This window comes from Melozone crissalis, unplaced genomic scaffold, assembly GCF_028551555.1.
Source record: "Melozone crissalis strain CALT ecotype California unplaced genomic scaffold, PUWL_Pcris_2 ptg000361l_1, whole genome shotgun sequence".
NCBI lineage: Eukaryota > Metazoa > Chordata > Aves > Passeriformes > Passerellidae > Melozone > Melozone crissalis.
In genome coordinates, this window is record NW_026536104.1 from 132673 (window position 1) to 157198 (window position 24526).

The following is a 24526-nucleotide window of genomic DNA, read 5'->3' on the forward strand; positions in this document are numbered from 1 at the left end:
TTTTTTTAATCTGAAAGTGGGTAGTTGTTCATACTTGGAACTTCAGGGCTCCACCCTGGAGCTGTTCATATTTAATGCACGTGTTGAGAGTTTTACAAGCAGGAGGTAAATGCAGTCAGCAACAATAAATGTCAGCATAAACTTTGAAGAGTGGACAGGGTTACTGGCTGTTTGAAATAGTTTGGGATGTCAGGAGTTGCTTGCAGCATTTCACCTCTTCATCTCTGTTTTATGGCACTTGCTTGCAAGGAGGGTTTGTGTTATTCATGGTCTTAAATGCTCATTCTGTCACTAAATGACTTGACAATTTCCATTTTTATGTTTAGAGTTGTGCATTCCTGAAGGTCCTTTTCCACTCTCTTGTGCTGTTCAAGTGAGGTGATAGTTGTTGGTCAGTAGCGCTAACATCTTAACATTATTTCTTCCTGTAAGTATTTCTGCTGTGCTTTTTGGGGGGAGTGTTGTCCCAAATCAGGTAGTAGGTGGTCGCCTTTCTTAACTTGGTCTAGAAGCCAATAATCTGTATCATAGTGATTGTTGCCCTATTTGTGCTAAAAATAAGGGAGAATGTTTTCTTAGAACTTGGTTAGTGGAATGAGGAACTGCAAGAAGGAAAGACGAGGACAGCACCGCGTGCAGTGGGTTATTTTTGTTTCATTTTTAACCATGTTTTTGGGTTTTTTCAGTGTTACTATACATGTCAAGCTACAGCAGCTCTGCATACAGTGCTTCCTTAAACAAAAGGCTCGACCCTGCAGTTCAACTTTTAATTTGCTTTAAAATTGCGGCATACGCTCTTTTCCGAAACATCCTCTGTACATGCAATTGTAAATGAGATTTGCCTCCTTGTTGAGTTGGTGCTTTCCTTAGGCAAACAAATCAGGTGGGAGAGAACAGAAATCAAGGTGAAGCTTCCTAAATGGTTTTCCTGTGGAGAGTACAATGGCAGCGTTTGAATTAGATAAGGGAGCATGCTTGGAGAGTCTGCTAAATGCAAACTCAGGTTGCAGGAAAAGGGTCAGATCTGACAAACATCTCTGGCAGAGCGTGTGTTGTTCTCCAGCAGCACCACTTTCTGGTAACAAAGTGAGTGAAACAAAGCCTGAATAAATCCATCACTGTGTTGTGCAGCAGCAGTCGGAGACAGGATGTTTTGTATTGTTTCTCTTTGTAAGTGACACCTTAGGGTTGTCATTTTAAAATAAGTTAGGGTATTAAATTGCCAGAGTTATATACCAGAAACAGGAGACTATTGAGACAAATTTGATTACAGCAGGTACAGAAGGATAAACCATATTGTTTGGGAAAATAATTTGCAGTATGTCAGAAAGCAATCTTGCCAAAATAAAACTGTCAAGTTAAATAGAAGTTATATCAAAGTGGAAATAACTTTTAAGTAGGATAATTTCTTTTATACAGGACTGTGTTCTGAAACAATGGAACCTAAAAAAAGCGTTCCCTTCGGATTCTTCATCTACTTGTAGTTAAAATGTTGTATTAAACATGTTGTTAGGGCTGTCAGATGCAATGCATCTTCATTACTATTAATATCAAAGGAGTTATCCTTGGTGGCACAATGACGTGTGGAAGGAATGAAACAAAATCAATTTGCAGTAGTTGGAAATACATGATTGTAAAGTGTATTTGCAGATAAATGACATCTCATTAAACAGGAGTTTTACTGAGTTTTGCTGCAGTGACTGTGATGGAGAATTGGGTGCTACTAGTGTGAAAAGAGGTTCTAAATGTAGACTTTGTATCCTTTCAGTACTCGAGATTTGCTCATTTCCACCAAGCTTACATTTTAACTACTGGCACTACAGAATTAAGGAGGATTGTCTTTTGTGATTTAATTTTGTTTGACATATCTCCTTGATAATATTTTCTGGGTATACTCAACAGCTGCTAGGGCTGTGAGCTGGGGGAGAGTCAGGTGAGTGTTTCTACCAGTATTCTATTAATGCTAATCAATCTGAAACTTCAGGAGTCTCCCAAGAGCCACAAGACCTCTAGGGTTGGTTCTGGCTGCTCTGTGGATAGGATGGAGTTCAGAAACTGGATGGTTAATGCAGAACCAGTAGCAAAACTCAGGTGGTCATCTGCTCTAAACCCCCTGCTCAAGCTGGGCCATGGCCAGGTGCCTTTTGAGTGCACCTGGAGAGAGGTGAGATCTCTCTCCAAGGAGAGAGATCCTGACTGCATGTAAGATCATGGTTTCAAAGGAATTTCTTCTTTAGATAACTAAAATAGATTTCCAGAGTGGCCAGGATAATTAATATGTGAGGGCTTAACCCATTAAAGCTTAACTCCTCTCTCCTTTAAACTATGTGAATTGGAGTTAAGTACATAAAAAAATTACTATTATAAGGTTTAGTGGTAATATTTTAGCAGTGTTATATATTGAGCTCATAAGAAGTCAGATTAAAAGCAGGCTTTCCAAAATGAGTGTCTTCTGTACCTCTAAAGAGGAGGCAAAGTGGTGCTACTTCAGCCGGAGTACCTGTAGTGTCAGGAACACAAGTGTAAAGAGTCCTTCTGAAAATGTTTTACAAACTTCGTTTATCCACCTAAATTCTGTTGTAAATGCTTTGTTTTGTTAAACAGCAGATTAAGTTTATTCTAGTTTCACCACAGCTTCTTCAATTACAAACAAAACAAGGAGGACCCCAACAACTTGAAACAGTGGTTGAGATTCTTTGAATAAGTACCTGTGAGAGACTTGCCAGTCTGTGTGTAACAGCTGGGCTGATGGAACACAGTTCTTCGATGTGAGATAAGGAGTAGCTGTCACTGTGCATCAACAATTACCATCCATCCTTATATTTATGTACTTTATCTTCCTCTGGTAAAATAGAGATAATGGAAGAGAATGTTTCCATGGTCTAATTGCCTCCCACTTTGAAAATAAGCTTGGTAATAATCAACTCAACATTCATTTTTCAGTGGTTTTTTCTCTCCTATTGTCTGTCTGGCAGGAGGGACCATTAGGCTGTGACAATGTTGTATTTTATTTTCCTTGTTTCTTTTAGAAAGACTTAAGAGCATGTGCCATGCAAATAATTCATTTAAATGGACATACAGAGAGAAATCTATCTAGATATCCACAGAATAAGTTTATCTTAATAGACCGTGATTGTCCTGGCTGACAGTCTACTAATTTAATATCTTCTTTTGTTAGAGTTACTCTTGGTGAAATTTTTATTACTGTAAAGCATTGAGATTTTTCAAGGGAGAAGCAGATGATGAAAGAGGGGAAATTAAATGTGGGTTTTTCTCCTGATGACAGTTAATCTGTGCTGGTGATCTAGGCCATGCACCTTTCCACCTTTCCCTTCAGTTCCCCAGTATGTGCACTTGCTGGAGTTCCTTGAAAGTTAATCACGTTTTTCAAATGAAAAATTAGAACACTACCAAATTATTTTGTCCTAATAATTAGCTGTTTGAGCTCCTCTTGACTGCCTGGTCCTTTGTGTGCTTTTCAAAAGAAACTGAATTGAAGTCAGGATGGGGATCTCTTCAGGTAAGCCTAACCTTTTTCTCTACCTGTAGTTATTCTTTATAATTGCCAAGGAAAAATCTTCATATTAACCATATCCATTATTGGAAGGGGCTGATAGATCCTTATGTATCATTCTGGTTTGGGAGTGCCTGGGCGGTGCATCTGTTGGTGTACGTGTGCATGGCAGTGGGCAGTACAAGGCTCAGGCTGCAGTCTCCCAGCACTAGCACTGGAGAAAAGAGCTGTGATAAACGTTGTTCTGCTAATGGAGAGGGTGCAGCCAAAAGGAATCAGTTCCTAGCCCTTCAGTCTCCATCCAGTCTCTCATCTCGCCTGCATGTTGAGGTTTATAAGGCAGACTCCTCTAATGGAGCTACTCCTGTAAATTCCCACAGTAGACATAAACACAGAAAAACAGCTGATCTTCAGGGAGGCCCTGGTTAAGTGAATTGCACCTTAAAAGTATGTGGCCTTGTTCATAAATTGTTTCCAGAGTGCCTGCCATCAAATATAAACATTTGTATTTGGTTGGATCAGTCCTCTTCCATTTTCCATAGCCAGTGCTGTCGCTTCTTTGTTGCTTTCTTAGTCACATTGGTGGCCTAACCTTTTGTTTCATATAGTTCTGTTTAATAACAGATTTCCCCACTAAGAGCTAATTGTATATTCCCTGTATTAAATTCATCCACATTACTCACCACTGCTTAAATTATTGCAGTTTTTTAAAACCCATTAAGTATCTTTTCACCCTCTGCAGCATGCATGGAAAGGAACCAGAACTTCCCAAGGCAAAGCAGACCACTTGGCTGTAAATTTTAAAAGTGCAGTCATTCGGCTGTTCAGCTTTTTGTGCACAAGAATGACCTAAATATTTTCCTTGGAACAGAATTTTCTCTATATATTGTGTTAAGGCAGAAGGACTAAAAGGTTCAGGCAGAAAGCTTGAATTGTCAAGACAAAGGATGGTCCCTGTCACAGGAGGAAGTCTAACTCTCTAAGTTGATTGCTTCTTTATCTGTAGGATCACGTAGAAGGTTATCAGAAAGAAATGACAGATGTGTCATCACATGTGTCAGCTGCAGAACCACTGAGCCATAAATCTTTGCTTCGGGGACGTTAAAAAATCTTTTTAATCACATCTTTAAATTACATGAGACATTAATGATGATGAACTTCTGTTGTGCTAAATCATTCTGGGTTCCCAGTTGGTTAGCTGTAATACCTGTATACCATTGTGGAATGTGTCTGCTGTGTGTGTGCATACCTTCTTCCTTAATTTGACCTGAAGCTCCTAAGCTGTTTCTTACTCACTTGTTGGAAATAGCAGGTAAAAAGTGCATTCAGTTCTTCAGAAGTGCCAAGGAGAAGGAAAATGACTGACTGGGATATCTCTGTGGCTGTCTGATGCCCTAGCGAGACTGGTTTACTTGAGCATATTGTGTCAGCTGTAGTAGTGTGGAATATTGCACACTGTGAGACAGTAGAGAGATAGAATTAAAAAAAAAGTTCTAAAAATTGTCTTACATATTTTATGGGCTGCTACCAGCATATAGTACATTCTACCAGTCAGTCTCCATAACATCTAACTTCTAAAAGCAGTTTGGTTTATGTGCCAGCCTCTGTGAATTTTAGTCTAGTAAGATGAACACAACTGCTGCTCAATAGAGCCCAGCTCTTTCTGTTAAAATCATACTGATGTTTGAAGTTGAAAGCATGATAAAAATCCTCTCCCAAAGCAAGAGGACTGCAGAGGGGTCACAGGGATGCAGGTGTGCTGGTTCTGCTCTGACTGTGACACTTCTACGGCTGCCAGAGCAATGCTGGTAATTCCTCGTGCACCTCTTCCTCCTGTTCTGCACCTGTGTGAGCTGGACACCTCCAAATCCATGGAATAAGCTTGGTGCTGAGTTTAATTTAGCAGTTTACCCATGGTAAAAATCATGCATGCAGTTTTGGGATTGCAGCCCTCATTCCTGTAAATTCGGTGGTTTCCATTAGTTCTGCTTTTGATGAAATTCTTGTTTGTTTCATCAGGTATTTTGTGTTTGGTTTTCTTTGAAAAATGAATTTCTGTATTTTTTCCCCTCTGTTTAGTTTTGCAGTACTGGAGTAACTGAATCTGATGGAGTTTTTTTGTTTGGTTTGGTTTTTAATTGTAATGCTCTGACGCTGTACATGAAAACCTAAAAATGTTTAATGCAGACCTGAGTCTTGAGACAGCAATATGTCAAGGATTGCACCATCTCCTGCTGTTATAAATTCAGTGGCAGGTAGCTAAGAGAAGAAAAATGAATTTGAGTTGCAGTTTTTTATTGTCAGAGAGACTGCAGAAAGTGTTTCTTGGCATAGTAAATCCCATGAGGTCTTTGAGGGCAAAGAGGCTGATTTGCTTCAAGCTCTTGTACCCCAGCACCTGATCTGACTATTAGTTATACACTCCTTGGTTTCTTCAGGATAGAACCAAAGGAAATCGTGGCTTCTGTAGATCTGCTGGTGCTTTACCAAGTAAGATGGTGTGCAGTGTGGGTTCAGTCATTTGCATCTTTCCAGAAAATCAGAGTAATTTGTTTTGATTTCTAAATTCCCCATATTTCTCTGTGGTGGTGAGCACTTTGCTATCCATAGGCTTAATGTGACAATGGTGTTTTCCTGTTCTCAATGGAGTTTTCAGATTCAAGAGCTCTTTTAAATGAAACTTAAGGAATGACACTCACCTGAGATCAAGTGATCTAACTGAATACTTGGTAATGCTGTTTCTGGTTTTTCCCTTGACTTGCTATATTATGTAGAGATATATTTACTCTTGAGCATAAGGCTTCCTGTGCAAAGAAATCCATAAGAAAAGCTTTTGTCCACCCAGTGTGCCAGCCTGCACTGAGGTAATTCTTGCTTCACAGCCACACGGTTAGCAAAGTCTGTCTTCCTCTGTGTACTGAAAAATACACACTTTAGGAATGCAGGTGAGTATTTTCATGGGCATGTGAAAAATATAAAAATGCAGGTGATTCTGCAGACTTTGAGTGTTGTCAGCATAACGTAAACTCTGCAGTGGTTGGGTTGATCCATCTGGCCATGGAAACACGAGCTGCTGTCCTGTCAGTCCCTCTCTTTCCTTGGATTGTGAGTTCTGTTGGTCAGAGGCTCTTCTTGTTCAGCGAGCACCTCAATAATACAAACAATAATAATGCATTACAGCTTCCTGCAGAGCTGCCCTGATTCAGCAGCAGTGTACGAGTGGCTGCTGCAAGATTTATTCTGGGCTTTTTCAGTGACAAGTTAGCCATCCGCTTCCTGCTGCTAACAGAACAGAATAAAACTTTCACGGCCAACAAATAAAAACCAAACTGCAGACAGATCTAGAAATCAAAGCCATTAACTGTAAAACATGATAGCAAAAGTGAGCCTTCCTCCCTCCTGCTCTTCAGTCACATCAGGGGGCGCAGTCTGGCGAGGAGACAGAAACGAGAGTGGAAGTCCTAATCCAGTGGGACTCCTAATTCATTTGTTTCCTTCACAGTACAGCAGCATGGGAAGTGGCCTTGCTTCTCCTGTTCAGCCTGGAAGGGCAGTGCAATGACATGACTGATTCTAGGTGACCATGCTTACAAAACCACGTGAAGGAAAAGCAGTTGGTTGGCAGTTTATGTGTAGCCCCTCATGGAATAACAATTCCCTATCTATTTCCAATTCCAGTTTATTTTCTGTGCACAGACCATAAAAACCTTACGACCAATTTTTAGAAGTAGTTACTCTTTAGGAGATTCCTTCTTTCACTTTGCAGTTCTGGAGATGAATTACTGTTGCTCCTTAAAGTGTAGCTTCATATCTGAGATAAGTAATAAATTAAATTTAAAACCACTTTATATTGCAGAAATTATACTGCAATCCATTTGAAAATAGAAACAGTGGTGAGGAGAAATAAAAAAGCCTGTGACTGTGCAGAAGAATACTCCTCAAATCCATTCCAACACAGGTCAGTAAATCCACATGACAAAGGCTCTCCAGAGGAGACAGGTTTGATTTGGTTTAGAAATACTGGTTGCATTTTTGTGGAACTGATAAGCCACAGCTCTTCCTGAAGTTCCCGTTATTTGCCTTTTAGTGTTAGCTATCCTAGGAATAAGCCAGGTGTCTCTTCTCCATTTTAAAGTGGACTTGGACTAAAGATACCTCTGAGTTGTCTTCAATAGAGTGCTAATGGCACTCAAAAGGAGGCTGAAAATCAATTCTGCATTTCTGTAAAAAATGTTATTTTATGCTGCAAGATGTTCCTCTTATCCCTTGTCCTTTCCCACTGCCATTGTTAAAGGTAACAGAAATGTTGAAAATGGTAATCCTGAGACTCTCCTAAAACAAGATGAACACTAAAATGTATCTAAGTTTGTAATGTAAGCTGAATTTAAGTTCAAACAGACTATGAAAAATATTTTACATCAGTAGTGAAGTACTTCATCTTACTGACTGAGGAGATTGCTAGCAAGATTGTGCTCAGTTCTTCACTACTAGATTAGAAATATTTGGAGAGTGCTTAGAGACCAGAATAGTCAGGAAACATCTGAGGAAAAAAATGAAAAAATAAAGGCTAAAGAATGCAGTAAGTAATGATGACCAAAGCAGAAAGCAATAGGCTGCAGATGTCTGCAGGGTACAAACAGTGAGGATGGATAAAAATATTTAATGTAAGGCACAGAGATATTTAAGTGTAGGCTGAATAGCCAATAAAAGCAGCAGAACAGAGGCTAATATCCAAAAGGAAGTTGAAGGATTATGTAAGTCTTTAAAAATTAGATTTGGAAAAAGAGTATGAAATATGCTATTGCAAGGAATATAATATTGGCAGGGATTTGTATTAAGATATGTTCTCAATCTCGTGCAGTAAATCAAATGCAGTGCTCAGTTGGATTCCTGTGTGTTGGTTTGAGGCTGCAAGTGTAGACTTTGCCAGCTGGGATTTTTATCTAGGCATATCTAGCCTTTGTAATCTTGTTTTTTAAGAATGCAAGCACTCATGAAAGCAGGTAAGGTGTGCATTAACACTTCTAACAAAATCATCCCCCCCTTTTTTCACAGAAGTCTTGGGATTTTCTGCAGTTACATCCTTTAGACTTGCTGCTATGTGGAAGCCAATAAAATTGTCAAAGTTCTTATTAACTTGAAATAAGTTTTTATGTTATTTCTGTGTTGGCTGCATATAGTCAGGGAAGTATGGTTTGAGAAAAGAGATGTGTTTGTTATTTTGTGGAAACTTTCTTTTGGTATTTTTTTTTCATACCAATGCTGATGTAGCTGGGGAATTTCATTCAACAGCTTTAGAACCACTCATAAAGAGAAGGAGAAAACCATAAATTGTGACCCTTGACTGGTGAGCAAGCTGAACATTGAATTCCCATCTGTATCTTACCTGGCACTTCAGACAGAGTGAGATAATGAAAATTTTTTTGTTAAAGATAGTTTTTTTCTGTCAGTAAAGATGAAACAGAAAAAGAGCTTTTGGTTTTTCTTAGCTCATCTGAAACATAGGGACAGAGGTAGATAGCTGTTTTTATTCACAAAGAGTATTAGAAGCAGAGGAATCTTTTTGGCTCTATTAGGAAAAAAAAGGTTGGGTTGGAGCCCTCCCAATGCATCACCTGGATGTGGGTGGGGTCATGAGATCAGTGGTGGGACCATGGGGTGGTTGGTGGGACCATGGGGTGGTTGGATTGGATTGGATTGGTTTGGGTTGGGTTGGAGCCCTCCCAGCGCATCACCTGGGCACCAGGGGGGACCATGAGATGGCGGTGGGGTCATGGGGTGGGTGGTGGAACAATGGGATGGGTGGTGGGACCATGGGATGGCTGGTGGAACGATGGGATGGGTGGTGGGACAATGGGGTCATGAGACCAGTGGTGGGACCATGGGGTGGGTTCATTGGGTTGGGTTGGGTTGGGTCAGGTTGGGTTGGAATGCCCCCAGGGCATCACCTGGACATGGTAGAGTCAGTGGTGGGACCATGGGATGGATGATGGGTCATGGGATGGTGGTGGGACCATGGCATGGTTGGGTTGGGTTAGGTTGGGTTGAGTTGAGTTGGGTTGGTTGGGTTTGGTTGGGTTGGAGCCCTCCCAGCGCATCGCCTGGGTGTGGTGGGGGGGTCATGAGATGGTGGTGGGGTCATGAGATGGTGGTGGGGTCAGGGGATCAGTGGTGGGGTCAGGGGATCAGTGGTGGGGTCAGGGGATGGGTGGTGGGACCATGGCATGGGTGGTGAAATCATGGGATGATGGTGGGACCATGGGATGGGATGAGTTGGGTTGGGTTGCGTTGGGTTGGGTTGGGTTGGCGCCCTCCCAGCGCATCACCTGTGCACGAGGACGGACCATGAGATGGTGATGGGACCATGGGGTGGATGGTGGGACCATGAGATGGTGATGGGACCGTGGGGTGGATGGTGGGATCATGGGGTCATGAGATCAGTGGTGGGACCATGGGGTGGATGATGGGTCATGGGATGGTGGTGGGACCATGGCATGGGTTGGGTTGGGACGGGTTGGAGCCCTCCCAGCGCATCACCTGGGCACCAGGGGGGTGTGGGGTCATGAGATGGTGGTGGGACCATGGGGTCAGTGGTGGGACCGTGGGGTCAGTGATGGGGTCATGGGATGGTGGTAGGACCATGGTTGGGTTGAGTTGGGTTGTCTTGGGTTGGAGCCTTCCCAGCGCCATCGCCTGGACATGGGGTTGGGTCAGCAGTTGGACCATGGAGTAGGTGCTGGGACCATGACATGGTTGGGTTGGCATGGGATGGGGTGGGTTGGGATGGGTTGGGTTGGTTGGGTTGATTTGGGGTGGGTTTTGGGGTCAGTGGTGGGACCATGGGGTGGGTGCTGGGACCATGGGGCGGTGGTGGGATCATGGGATGTCTGATGGGACCACGGGATGGGTGGTGGGACCATGGGGTCCGCAGTGGGACCATGGGATGGGTGATGATGGGACCATGGGATGGGTGGTGGGACCATGGGGTGGTGGTGGGACCATGGGATGGGTGATGGGATCATGGGGTCCGCAGTGGGACCATGGGATGGGTGGTGGGACCATGGGGTGGTGGTGGGACCATGGGATGGGTGATGGGATCATGGGGTCCGCAGTGGGACCATGGGATGGGTGGTGGGACCATGGGATGGGTGCTGGGACCATGGGATGGGTGGTGGGACCATGGGGTGGTGATGGGACCATGGGGTGGTGGTGGGACCATGGGATGGGTGATGATGGGACCATGGGATGGGTGGTGGGACCATGGGGTGGTGGTGGGACCATGGGATGGGTGATGGGATCATGGGGTCCGCAGTGGGACCATGGGGTGTTTGGGTTGGGTTGGAGCCCTCCCAGCACCATCACCCACCTGCACATGGGGTCAGGGGGTCAGAGGTGGCTCATGTGACCCCAGTTGGCCCCCGTGGCCATGTGGTGACCATCATGACCATGGTGGTCCCACATGAGCCTGGTGACCCCCCTTGACCACATGATCTTAATGGAACCCCATGACCGCATGACCTTGATGGAACTCCATGACCATGATGGCACCCCAAAATCCCATAACCATGATGGACTCCCATAACCACATGACCCTGCTGACCTTCCATGACCACATGGCCTTGATGGACGCCCATAACCACATAACCCTGATGGACCCCCATAACCACATAACCCTGATGGACCCCCATAGCCACATGATCCTGCTGACCCACAATGATCTTGATGGACCCCCATAACCACATGACCTTGATGAACCCCATAACTCCATGACCCTGCTGACCCACCATGACCCTGATGGACCTCCATAACCCCATGACCCTGGTGGACCCCCATAACCACATGACCCCATAACCCTGATGGAACCCCATAACCACATGGCCTTTATGGAACCCCATAACCTCATGACTCCATGACCTTGATGGAACCCCATAACCTCATAACCTTGATGTACCTCCATAACCCCATAACCCTGATGGACCCCCATAACCACATGACCCTGTTAGACCTCCATAACCCCATGACCATGATGGACCCCCATAACCCCATGACCCTGATGGAACCCCATGACCCCATGACTTTGATGGAACCCCATAACCCCTTGAGCCTGATGGACCCCCATAACCACATAACCATGATGGAACCGCATAACCCCATGACCCTGATGGAACCCCATAACTCCATGACCATGATGGAACTCCATAACCCCATGACCCTGATGGAACCCCATAACTCCATGACCATGATGGAACTCCATAACCCCATGACCCTGATGGAACCCCATAACCACATGACCATGATGGAACTCCATAACCCCATGACCCTGATGGAACCCCATAACTCCATGACCATGATGGAACTCCATAACCCCATGACCCTGATGGAACCCCATAACTCCATGACCATGATGGAACTCCATAACCCCATGACCCTGATGGAACCCCATAACTCCATGACCATGATGGAACTCCATAACCCCATGACCCTGATGGAACCCCATAACTCCATGACCCTGGTGGACCCCCATAACCACATGACCCCATAACCCTGATGGAACCCCATAACCACATGGCCTTTATGGAACCCCATAACCTCATGACTCCATGACCTTGATAGAACCCCATAACCACATGACCTCATGACCATAATAGACCCCATAACCACATGACCCCATGACCCTGATGGACCCCCATAACCCCATAACCATAACCATGATGGACCTCCATAACCCCATGACCCTCATGGAACTCCATAACTCCATGACCCTGCTGACCCAACATGACCTTGATGGACCTCCATAACCCCATGACCCTGATGGATCTCCATAACAGCATGACCTTGATGGACCCCAAGGACCTTGATGGACCCCCATGACCCTGATGGAACCCCATAACCCCATAGCCTTGATGGACCCCCATAACCCCATGACCTTGATGGACCCCCATAACCACATGGCCTTGATGGAACCCATAACCCCATGACCGTGGTTACCCCCCATGGTCTTGATGGACCTCCATAACTACATGGCCTCATGACCGTGACGGAACTCCATGATCCCATGATCCTGATGGACCCCATAATCCCATAACCTTGATGGAACCCCATAACCCCATAACCATGATGGAACCCCATAACCTCATGACCTCATGAACTTGATGGAATACCATACCCTCATGACTCCATGACCTTGATCGACCTCCATAACCACATCACCCCATGACCCTGATGGACGCCCATAACCTCATGACCCTGATGGACCCCCATAACCCCATGACCCTGATGGAACCCCATAACCACATAACCATGATGGACCCTCATAACCCCATAACGATGATGGAACCCCATAACTCCATGACCATGATGGAACTCCATAACCCCATGACCCTGATGGAACCCCATAACTCCATGACCATGATGGAACTCCATAACCCCATGACCCTGATGGAGCCCCATAACTCCATGACCATGATGGAACTCCATAACCCCATGACCCTGATGGAACCCCATAACTCCATGACCATGATGGAACTCCATAACCCCATGACCCTGATGGAACCCCATAACTCCATGACCATGATGGAACTCCATAACCCCATGACCCTGATGGAACCCCATAACTCCATGACCATGATGGAACTCCATAACCCCATGACCCTGATGACCTAACATGACCTTGATGGACCTCCATGACCCTGATGGACCCCCATAACCACATGGCCCCATAACCCTGATGGAACCCCACGAACCCATGACCGTGATGGACCTCCATAACCCCATGATCCCATAACCTTGATGGACCCCCATAACCACATGACCCTGATGGACCCCGTAACTCCATGACCCTGGTTACCCCCCATGACCACATGACCTTGATGGATCTCCATGGACCCATGACCTTGATAGAACCCCATAACCACATGACCTCATGACCATAATGGACCCCATAACCACATGACCCCATGACCCTGATGGACCCCCATAACCCCATAACCATAACCATGATGGACCTCCATAACCCCATGACCCTCATGGAACTCCATAACTCCATGACCCTGCTGACCCAACATGACCTTGATGGACCTCCATAACCCCATGACCCTGATGGATCTCCATAACAGCATGACCTTGATGGACCCCAAGGACCTTGATGGACCCCCATGACCCTGATGGAACCCCATAACCCCATAGCCTTGATGGACCCCCATAACCCCATGACCTTGATGGACCCCCATAACCACATGGCCTTGATGGAACCCATAACCCCATGACCGTGGTTACCCCCCATGGTCTTGATGGACCTCCATAACTACATGGCCTCATGACCGTGACGGAACTCCATGATCCCATGATCCTGATGGACCCCATAATCCCATAACCTTGATGGAACCCCATAACCCCATAACCATGATGGAACCCCATAACCTTATGACCTCATGAACTTGATGGAATACCATACCCTCATGACTCCATGACCTTGATCGACCTCCATAACCACATCACCCCATGACCCTGATGGACGCCCATAACCTCATGACCCTGATGGACCCCCATAACCCCATGACCCTGATGGAACCCCATAACCACATAACCATGATGGACCCTCATAACCCCATAACGATGATGGACCCCCATAACTCCATGACCCTGCTGACCTAACATGACCTTGATGGACCTCCATAACAGCATGACCTTGATGGACCCCAAGGACCTTGATGGATCCCCACGACCCTGATGGAGCCCCATAACCACATGACCATGATGGACCCCATAACTCCATGGCCTTGATGGAACCCCATAACCCCATGACTCCATTACCTTGATCGACCTCCACCACCACATAACCCCATGACCCTGATGGAACCCCATAACCCCATGACCTTGATCAGCCCCCATAACCACATCACTCCATGACCCTGATGGACCCCCATAACCACATGACCATGATGGACCTCCATAACCCCATGATCCTGCTGACCCACCATGACCTTGATGGACCCCCATGACTCTGATGGACCCCCATGAGCCTGATGGACCCCCATAACCCCATGACCTTGATCAGCCCCCATAACCACATCACTCCATGACCTTGATGGACCCCCATAACCTCATAACCGTGATGGACGCCATGACCCTGATGGAACTCCATAACCCCATAACCATGATGGACCCCCATAACCCCATGACCCTGATGGAACCCCATAACCCCGATGGACCCCCACAACCTCAATGAACCCCCAAACCACCACCTCCACCACCCACCCCGTTCCTCACCTCGGCGTCCCCCAGGAACCGGGCGAGACACGGGAACACGCCGCCCTCCACGCCGAAGCGCTCGGCCGCGTAGACGTCGGGCGCGTGCGGGACGTCCGCGTGCGGCGCGAAGCCGCCGGCGCCCCGCAGGAACGCCCGGGGCCTCCTGGCGGCGCCGCGGGCCACCCGCGCCGCGCGGCCGCCCAGCTCCAGGAACTCCAGGCGCGTGTCGCGCCGCCACGGCCGCGGCGCCTGCGCCGGGTAGAAGGCTCCGGAAGCCCGGCGGAACACGGCGGAGACGCCGCCCTTGGAGCCGTCGGCCACGCCCAGGTAGAGGCAGCCGCCCAGGCGGGCGGAGGTGACGGCATGGGGACGGCGCAGGCGGCCCTGGCCCAGGGACTGGCGGCGCACGAAGGAGGAGCCCGAGCGGCGCCGCACCCAGGAGCCGCCGCGCGGCTGGGCCACCACCAGGAGCGGCGTGTCGGCCACCACCACGGGGTGGCAGGACGCCGGGGACGAGCCCGGAGGGGACAGCGGGGACGTTGGAGATGTTGGAGATGTTGCAGACCTTGGAACCCTGGGGACATTGGAGATGTTGGGCACATTGGAGATGTTGGGCTGATGCGGACCTTGTGAAGTTTGGGGACCTTGGAGATGTTGGGGACCTTAGAGACCTTGGGGATATTGGACATGTTGGGGTGATGGGGACATTGGGGACATTGGAGATGTTGGAGATCTTGGGACCTTGGAGACATTGGAGACGTTGGGGACCTTTGGAACCCTGGAGACACTGGGGGCACTGGGGATATTGGGGAGCTTGGGGACATTGGAGACGTTGGGGACCTTTGGGACCTTGGGGACATTGGAGATGTTGGGGTGATGGGGCCTTGGGGACCTTGGGGACAGTAGGGACCTTGGAGAGCTTGGGGACATTGGGGACCTTGGGGACTTGGGGACCTTGGAGGCACTGGAGAGGTTGAGGACCTTTGAGACCTTGGGGACATTGGGGGCACTGAGGACCTTGGGGACACTGGGGACATTGGAGACCTTGGGACATTGGGGACCTTGGGGACTTTGGGAATATGGAGGTTGTTGGGCACATTGGGGACATTGGAGATGTTGGGGTGATGGCGACCTTGGGGACATCGGAGATGTTGGGGTGATGGCGACCTTGGGGACATTGGAGATGTTTGGACATTGGAGATGTTGGGGTGATGGGGACCTTGGGGACCCTGGAGATGTTGGGGTGATGGCGACCTTGGGGACATTGGAGATGTTTGGACATTGGAGATGTTGGGGTGATGGGGACCTTGGGGACATTGGAGATGTTGGGGTGATGGGACACTGGGGACATTGGAGATGTTGGGGTGATGGGGACCTTGGGGAGATCGGAGATGTTGGGGTGATGGGACACTGGGGACATTGGAGATGTTGGGGTGATGGGGACCTTGGGGACATTGGAGATGTTGGGGTGATGGCGACCTTGGGGACATTGGAGATGTTTGGACATTGGAGATGTTTGGACATTGGAGATGTTGGGGTGATGGGGACCTTGGGGACATTGGAGATGTTTGGACATTGGAGATGTTGGGGTGATGGGGACCTTGGGGACCCTGGAGATGTTGGGGTGATGGGGACCTTGGGGACATTGGAGATGTTGGGGTGATGGGACACTGGGGACATTGGAGATGTTGGGGACCCTGGAGATGTTGGGGTGATGGGACACTGGGGACATTGGAGATGTTGGGGACCCTGGAGATGTTGGGGTGATGGGACACTGGGGACATTGGAGATGTTGGGGACACCGGTGACCTCGGGGCCCTTGCTGTCCCTCAGCCCGGTTCCCACCATTCCTTCCCTGCTGCTTTTCCCCATTTCCCAGCACTTTTCCCCATTTCCCCCCATTTTTAAATTATTTTTCTCCATTCCTCTCCCTTTCCCCCCATTTTTTCAATTTTCCTTTGGTCTTTTTCCCATTTCCCCCTTTCTTTTCCATTTCTCTCCCATTTTCCCCCTGGTTTTCCCCATTTTTCCCCCAATTTTTTCCCATTTTCCCCATTTTCCCCCATTTCTCTCACTGTTATAATGATGAGCACCCAGAACCTCCCCCTCATTTTTCCCTCATTCTCCCCCATTTTTCTTTGTTTTTCCCAATTTTTCTCTGGTTTTTTCCCCATTTTCCCCCAGTTTTAAATTTTTTTCATTTTTTCCCAATTTCCCCATTTTTTTCCCCGATTTCTCTCACCGTTGACCACGCTCTGTGCCCGGAACTTCCCCTTCATTTTCCCTTTATTTTTCCCCATTTTACCCCATTTTTTACCATTTTTTCCCCATTTTTTCCCAATTTTTTCCTTTGCTTTACCCCATTTTTTCCCCGTTTTTTTCCCAATTTTTGCCATTTCTTCACCATTTTTTCCATTTTTTCCCAATTTCCCCGTTTTTCCCCCCAATTTCTCTCACCATTGATGACGCTCTGAGCCTGGAACCTGCCCCTCATTTTCCCCCTATTCTCCCTGATTTCCCCCCATTTTTTCCCCGTTTTTTTCCCAATTTTTGCCATTTCTTCACCATTTTTCCCATTTTTCCCAATTTCCCCGTTTTTCCCCCTAATTTCTCTCACCGTTCACCACGCTCTGTGCCCAGAACCTCCCCCTCATTTCTCCCTCATTTTCCCTTTGCTTTCCCCCGTTTTCCTCCCGTTTTTTCTCATTTTGTCCCCATTTTTTCCCCAATTTTCATTTTTTAACCGTTTTTCCCAATTTCCCCATTTTTTTCCCCAATTTCTCCCACCATTGACCACGCTCTGAGCCCGGAACCTCCCCCTCATTTTTCCTTTGTTCTCCCCATTATTTCTCCATTTTTTCCCCATTTTTTTGTTGATTTTTTCCCCGTTTTTTCCCCAAATTCCCCGTTTTCCCCATTTTTCCCAATTTCCCGGTTTTTCCCCCCATTTCTCTCACCGTTGACGACGCTCTGTGCCCGGAACTGCCCCCGAGCTGGCGCCGAGCTCCGGCTGCGCCACGAACACCCAGGGGTGGCCCCCGAGGGACGCGGGGGCGGCGCCCAGGGACGAGAACGGCAGCGTCTGGAACGGACGCAGCTCTGGGGGAAAAAACGGGAAATTTGGGTAAAAATGGGAAAATTTGGGGAAATTTGGGATTCTTGGGAGACCGGAACGGCCGCAGCCCTGGGGGCAGAAAATGGGGACAAAAATGGGGAAATTTGGTTAAAAATGGGGAAATTTGGAGTTTTTCACACCAAAATCTGGTTAAAAAGGGGAAAATTTGGGATTCCTGAGAGGCTGGAACGGCCGCAGCTCTGGGGACACAAAATGGGGACAGAAAGTGGGAAACAAAAATTGGAAAATTTGGAGTTTTTCACACCAAAAAATGGTTAAAAATGGGAAAATTTGGGGAAATTTTGGATTCCTTAGAGACTGGAACGGCCGCAGTTCTGGGGACACAACATGGGGGAAAAAAATGGGAAAATTTGGGGAAATTTGGGGAAATTTTGGATTTTTGAGAAGCTGGAACAGTCACAGCTCTGGGGACAGAAAATGGGGAGAAAAATGGGAAAATCTGGTTAAAAATGGGAAAATTTGGGGAAATTTGGGATTCTTGAGAGGCTGGAACGGTCGCTGCTCTGGGGACACAAAATGGGGACAAAAATCAGAAAATTTGGTTTAAAATGGGGAAAAAACGGGAAATTTGGTCAAAAATGGGAAAGTTTGGGTAAAAATGGGGAAATTTGGGGAAATTTGGGATTCTTGAGAGACTGGAACAGTCGCAGCTCTGGGGACACAAAATGGGGACATTGGGGACATTGGGGACACGGAGGCAGCGCCGAGGGACGAGAACGGCAAAGTCTGGAATGGACGCAGTTCTGGGGGAAAAACCACAAAATTTGGGTAAAAATGGGGAAATCTGGGGAAATTTGGGATTCTTGAGAGACTGGAACGGCCGCAGCTCTGGGGACACAAAATGGGGACATTGGGGACACCTTGGGGACATTGGGGACACAGCCAGGGACACAGGGACAGCTTGGGGACACCGGGGACATCACTGGGGACATTGGGGACAGCCTAGGGACACTCGCAGGGACAAGGGGACACAGCCAGGGACAGCTTGGGGACAGCCCCAGGGACACAGGGACAGTTTGGGGACATTGGGGACAGCCCCAGGGACACAGGGACACAGGTGCAGCTTGGGGACATTGGGGACAGCTTGGGGACAGCCCCAGGGACACAAGGACACAGCCAGGGACAGCTTGGGGACATTGCTGGGGACAACCCGGGGACATGGGGACAGTTTGGGGACATTGGGGACATTGCCAGGGACAGCCCCAGGGACACAGGGACATTGGGGACATTGGAGACATTGCCAGGGACACAGGGACACCCTCAGGGACACTGGGCACAGTTCTAGGGACAGACCCAGGGACACCTTGGGGACATTGGGGACACAGCCAGGGACAGCTTGGGGACACTGGGGACACAGCCAGAGACACAGGGACAGCTTGGGGACATTGCTGGGGACAGAGGAATGGACACAGGGACATTGGGGACAGCTTGGGGACAGCCCAGGGACAGCTTGGGGACACTGAGGACACATGCAGGGACACACTGGGGACAGACCCAGGGACAGCTTGGGGACATTGGGGACAGTTCTAGGGACAGACCCAGGAACAGCTTGGGGACATTGGGGACACAGCCAGGGACACTCCCAGGGACACGGGGACACAGCCAGAGACAGCTTGGGGACACTGGGGACAGGGGGATGGACCCAAGGACACAGAGACAGCTTGGGGACATTGGGGACATTGGGGACAGCTTAGCGACACCACCAGGGACACGGGGACAAAGCCAGGGACAACTTGGGGACAGCTTGGGGACATCACTGGGGACACGGGGACAGCTTGGGGACAGCCCCAGAGACATTGGGGGCACAGCCAGGGACAGCTTGGGGACATTGCCAGAGACACAGGGACACCCCCAGGGACACTGGGGACAGTTGTAGGGACAGACCCAGGGACACCTTGGGGACATTGGGGACAGCCTTGGGGACGTTGGGGACACACCCAGGGACACGAGGACACAGCCAGGGACACCCAAGGGACAGAAGGACACAGTCAGAGACAGCTTGGGGACATTGAGGACACAGCCAGGGACAGCTTGGGGACATTGGGGACACCTTGGGGACATTGGGGACACATGCAGGGACAGTCCCAGAGACACGGGGACAGACCCAGGGAGAGCTTGGGGACATTGGGGACACAGCCAGGGACACCCCAGGGACACGGGGACACAGCCAGGGACAGCCCGGGGACACAGAGACAGCTTGGGGACATCGCCGGGGACACGGGGACAGCCCCAGGGAGAGCCCCAGGGACACTGGGGACAGGCTGGGGACATTGCTGGGGACATTGGGGACAGCTTGGGGACATTGGGGACACAGCCAGGGACAGCTTGGGGACATCGCCGGGGACACGGGGACAGCCCCAGGGAGAGCCCCAGGGACACTGGGGACAGGCTGGGGACATTGCTGGGGACATTGGGGACAGCTTGGGGACATTGGGGACACAGCCAGGGACAACTTGGGGACATCGCCGGGGACACGGGGACAGCCCCAGGGAGAGCCCCAGGGACATTGGGGACAGGCTGGGGACATTGCTGGGGACATTGGGGACACGGGGACAGCTTGGGGACACTCCCAGCACAACCCAGTCCCATTTTTAACCCTTCAATCCCCATTTCCACCCCTCAAATCCCCTTTTTTTGACCTAAAACCACCAAATTTTCTCCCCCCAGTACAAACCAGTACATCCCAGTTGCCTCCCAGTTTGTCCCAGCCCCTCCCAGTACCAACCAGTCCCATTTTAACCCCTAAATCCCCATTTTTAACCCTGAAATTCCCATTTTCAACCCTTAAGTCCCCGGATTTTTTCCCTCCCAGTCCCTCCCAGTTTGTCCCAGTTCCCTCCCAGTATAACCCAGTACAAACCAGTGCAACCAGTCCCATTTCCACCCCTCATATCCCCCCATTTTAACCCTTAAGTCCCCATTTTTAACCCTTAAATCCCTTTTTGACCTAAAACCACCAAATTTTCACCTCCCAGTCCCTCCCAGTTTGTCCCAGTCCCATTTTTAACCCCTAAATCCCCATTTTTAACCCTTAAATCCCCATTTTCCCCCCTAAAATCCCCATTTTTAACCCTAAAACCCCCGGATATTTTCCCTTCAGTCCCCCCCAGTCCGTCCCAGTCCGTCCCAGTATAACCCAGTCCCATTTTCCCCTCTAAAACCCCCGATTTTTAATCCTTAAATCCCCATTATTAACCCCTAAATCCCCAAATTTTTACCTAAAACCTCCAGATTTTCTCCCCCCAGTCCCTTCCAGTTCCTTCCCAGTCCATCCCAGTATAACCCAGTCCCATTTTAACCCTTAAATCCCCATTTTTTTCCAGAAATCCCCGGATTTTTTCCCTTTAGTCCCTCCCAGTCCCTCCCAGTACATCCCAGTCCATCCCAGTATAACCCAGTCCCCTCCCAGTCCCATTTCCACCCCTAAAATTCCAATTTTTAACCCTTAAATCCCCAAATTTTTACCTAAAACCACCAAATTTTCATCCCCCAGTCCCTCTCAGTCCCTCCCAGTTTGTCCCAGTTCATCCCAGTATAACCCAGTCCCATTTTCTCCCTAAAAATCCCCATTTTTAACCCTTAAATCCCCATTTTCCCCCCTAAAATCCCCATTTTTAACCCTAAAACCCCCGGATTTTCTCCCCCAGTCCCTCCCAGTCCATCCCAGTTACCGTGCCTCTGGCACTGGAGCTGCTGGGGGCGGAGCTGCGCCAGGGCCACGCCCAGGTGGGGGAGGGGCGCTCGGCAGCGGCCCCCTGGGGGGGAGGGGCGGGCGCGGCCCCAGGCCAGGAGCCAGCGCAGGGCGTTCCCCCGGAGGTCACTGCGACAGAAATGGCACCAAATGGCACCAAAGTGGCACCAAAGGGGTGCCAGGGGTGCCAGGTGTCGCTAGGTGGCACCAAAGTGGCAAAAAACGGCACTAAAGGGGCCCTAAGTGGCATCAAATGGCACCAAAGTGGCACCAAAGTGTCATTAAATGTCACCAAAGGGTGCCAGGTGGCACTACGTGGCATTAGAGTGGCACTAAGTGGCACCAAAGTGGCACTAAATGGCATTTAAGTGGCAAAAAATGGCACCAAATGACCCCAAAGGGCACCAAAGTGTCGCCAAGGGGTGCCAGGGGGTGCCAGGTGGCACTAAGTGACACTAAAGTGGCAAAAAATGGCACTAAAGGGGCCCTAAGTGGCACCAGGTGGCACCAAATGGCACCAAAGTGGCAAAAAAGTGACAAAAAATGGCACCAAAGTGGCACTAAATGGCACCAGAGTGGCACTAAGTGACAAAAATTGGCCTCAAAGTGACCCTAAATGGCACCAAAATGTCACCAGGTGGTGCCAGGTGGCACCAAAGTGACAAAAGGTGGCCCTGAGTGGCACCAGGTGGCACTAGAGGGACATGAAGTTGCACCAGGTGGCATCAAAGTGACAAAAGGTGGCACTAAAAGGCACCAAATGTCACCAAAGTGGCACCAAAGTGTCGCCAGGGGGCGCCAGGTGTGCCAGGTGTCACTAAATGGCATCAGAGGGGCACTAAGTGGCACCAAAGTGGCACTAAATGGCATTAAAGTGGTAAAAAGTGGCACTAAAGTGGCATCAAAGGGGTGCCAAGGGGTGCCAGGTGGTGCCAGGTGGTGCCAGGTGGCACCAAAGTGGATTAAAGTGGCACCAAGTGGCACTAAATGGCACCAAAGTGGCATCACAGAGACAAAAAATGGCACTAAAGGGACATTGAGTGGCACCAGGTGGCTCCAAATGGCATTAAAGTGGCAAAAATGACACTAGAGTGGCACTAAAGTGGCAAAAAGTGGCACCAAAGTGGCACCAAAGGGTGCCAGGGGGTGCCAGGTGGCACTGAGTGGTGTTAAAGTGGCACCAAATGGCACCAAAGTGGCACCAAAGTGACATTGAATTGGCAAAAAGCGGCACCAAATGGCATCAAATGGCATCAAAGTGACAAAAGGTGGCACTAGAGTGGCACCAGGTGTCACCAAAGTGGCAAAAAATGGCATTAACGTGGCACTAAGTGTCACCAGGTGGTGCCAGGTGGCATCAAAGTGGCCCCAGGTGTCACCACATGGTATTAGAGTGGCACTAAAGGGCACCAAAGTGGCACCAGGTGGCATTAAATGGCACCCGGGGGCACCAAATGACACCAAAGTGACCAAAAATGGCACTGAATGGCATCGAAGCGGCACCAGGTGGCACCGAATGGCACTAGAGTGGCACTAAAGGGACATCAAGTGGCACCAAGTGGCACTAAAATGACAAAAAGTGGCACCAAATGGCACCCGGTGGCACTAAAGGGATAAAAAATGGCTCCAGGTGGCACTAAATGGCACTAGAGTGGCACCCGGTGGCATCAGATGGCACCAAAGTGACAAAAAGTGGCATCCGGTGGCACTACATTGGCACTAATTGGCATTGAATTGGCACTACGGGGACATCAAGTGGCACCAAGGGGCATCAGATGGTTCCAGAGTGGCACTAAGTGGCATTAGAGTGGTAAAAAGTGGCATCAAATGGCACCAAAGTGGCACCAAAGGGTGCCAGGGGGTGCCAGGCGTGCCAGGTGTCACTGCATGGCATCAGAGTGGCACTAAATGGCACCAAAGTGGCAAAAAATGGCATTAAAGGGGTAAAAAGTGGCACCAAAGTGGCACTAAGCAGCGCCAGGTGGCACCAGGTGTCACTAAATGGCACTAGAGTGGCACCAAAGTGGCACTAAATGGCATTAAATTAGCAAAAAGTGGCACTAAATGGCTCCAGAGTGACATCAAATGGCACTAAAGGGACACCAAGTGGCACCAGGTGGCACCAAATGGCACCGAAGTGGCACTAAAGGGACATCAAGTGGCACCAGGTGGCACTACATGGCACTAAGTGGTACTAGATGGCACCAGAGTGGCACTAAATGGCATTAAAGTGGTAAAAAGTGGCACCAGATGGCACCAAAGTGTCACCAGGCGGTGCCAGGTGGCGCTAAGTGGCACCAAAGTGGCAAAAAGTGGCAAAAAATGGCACCAGGTGGCACCAAAGGGACATCGAGTGGCACCAAAGTGGCACCAAAGTGACAAAAGTGGCACCGAAGTGGCAAAAATGGTACTGCACTGGCACTAAAGTGACAAAAATAGGCACTAAATAGCACCAGGTGGCACCCAAGTGGCACTAAGTGGCACCAGGTGGCACTAAAGTGACAAAACTGGCATCAAATGGCACCAAAGTGGCATTTAATTAGCAAAAAGTGGCATTAAATGGCACCAAAGTGGCACCAAAGTGACAAAAATGGCACCAGAGGTGACACCGAGAGGCCCCAAAGTGGCACCGAGGTGGCACCGAGTGACACAAAATGGCGCCTGAGCGCCACCGGGGCCATCGAGCGGCGCTTGGGGACACCGGGGTGGCACCCGAGGAACGGAAAGTGGCACCAGGTGGCACCGAGGGGACAAAAAAGGGACAAAACACTGGCACGGACCCTCCATCCACCCCAGTGTCCCCAAGGTGTCCACAACCCCCCCCAGTGTCCCCAAAGTGTCCCCAAATCCTCCCAATGTCCCCAATGTCCCCAATGTCACCCACAGGTGTCACCCACAGGTGTCTCAGTGTCCCCAGTGTCACCCACAGGTGTCT

At 49.1% G+C, this 24526-nt stretch overlaps 1 protein-coding gene across 1 annotated transcript; it reads right to left on the bottom strand.

Annotated features, from left to right (window-relative positions):
- Window positions 1–9004: 9004 nt before the first annotated feature.
- On the bottom strand, window positions 9005–24272 carry LOC128949970 (leucine-rich repeat LGI family member 4-like). The gene is made up of 7 exons (XM_054294861.1): window positions 24169–24272; window positions 21572–21720; window positions 17748–17863; window positions 17553–17600; window positions 14783–15283; window positions 10026–10051; window positions 9005–9008 (listed from the first exon to the last, which is right to left on the bottom strand). Exons 1-7 carry the CDS (start codon window positions 24270–24272, stop codon window positions 9005–9007), a joined length of 948 nt encoding a protein of 315 aa, XP_054150836.1.
- Window positions 24273–24526: the final 254 nt, after the last annotated feature.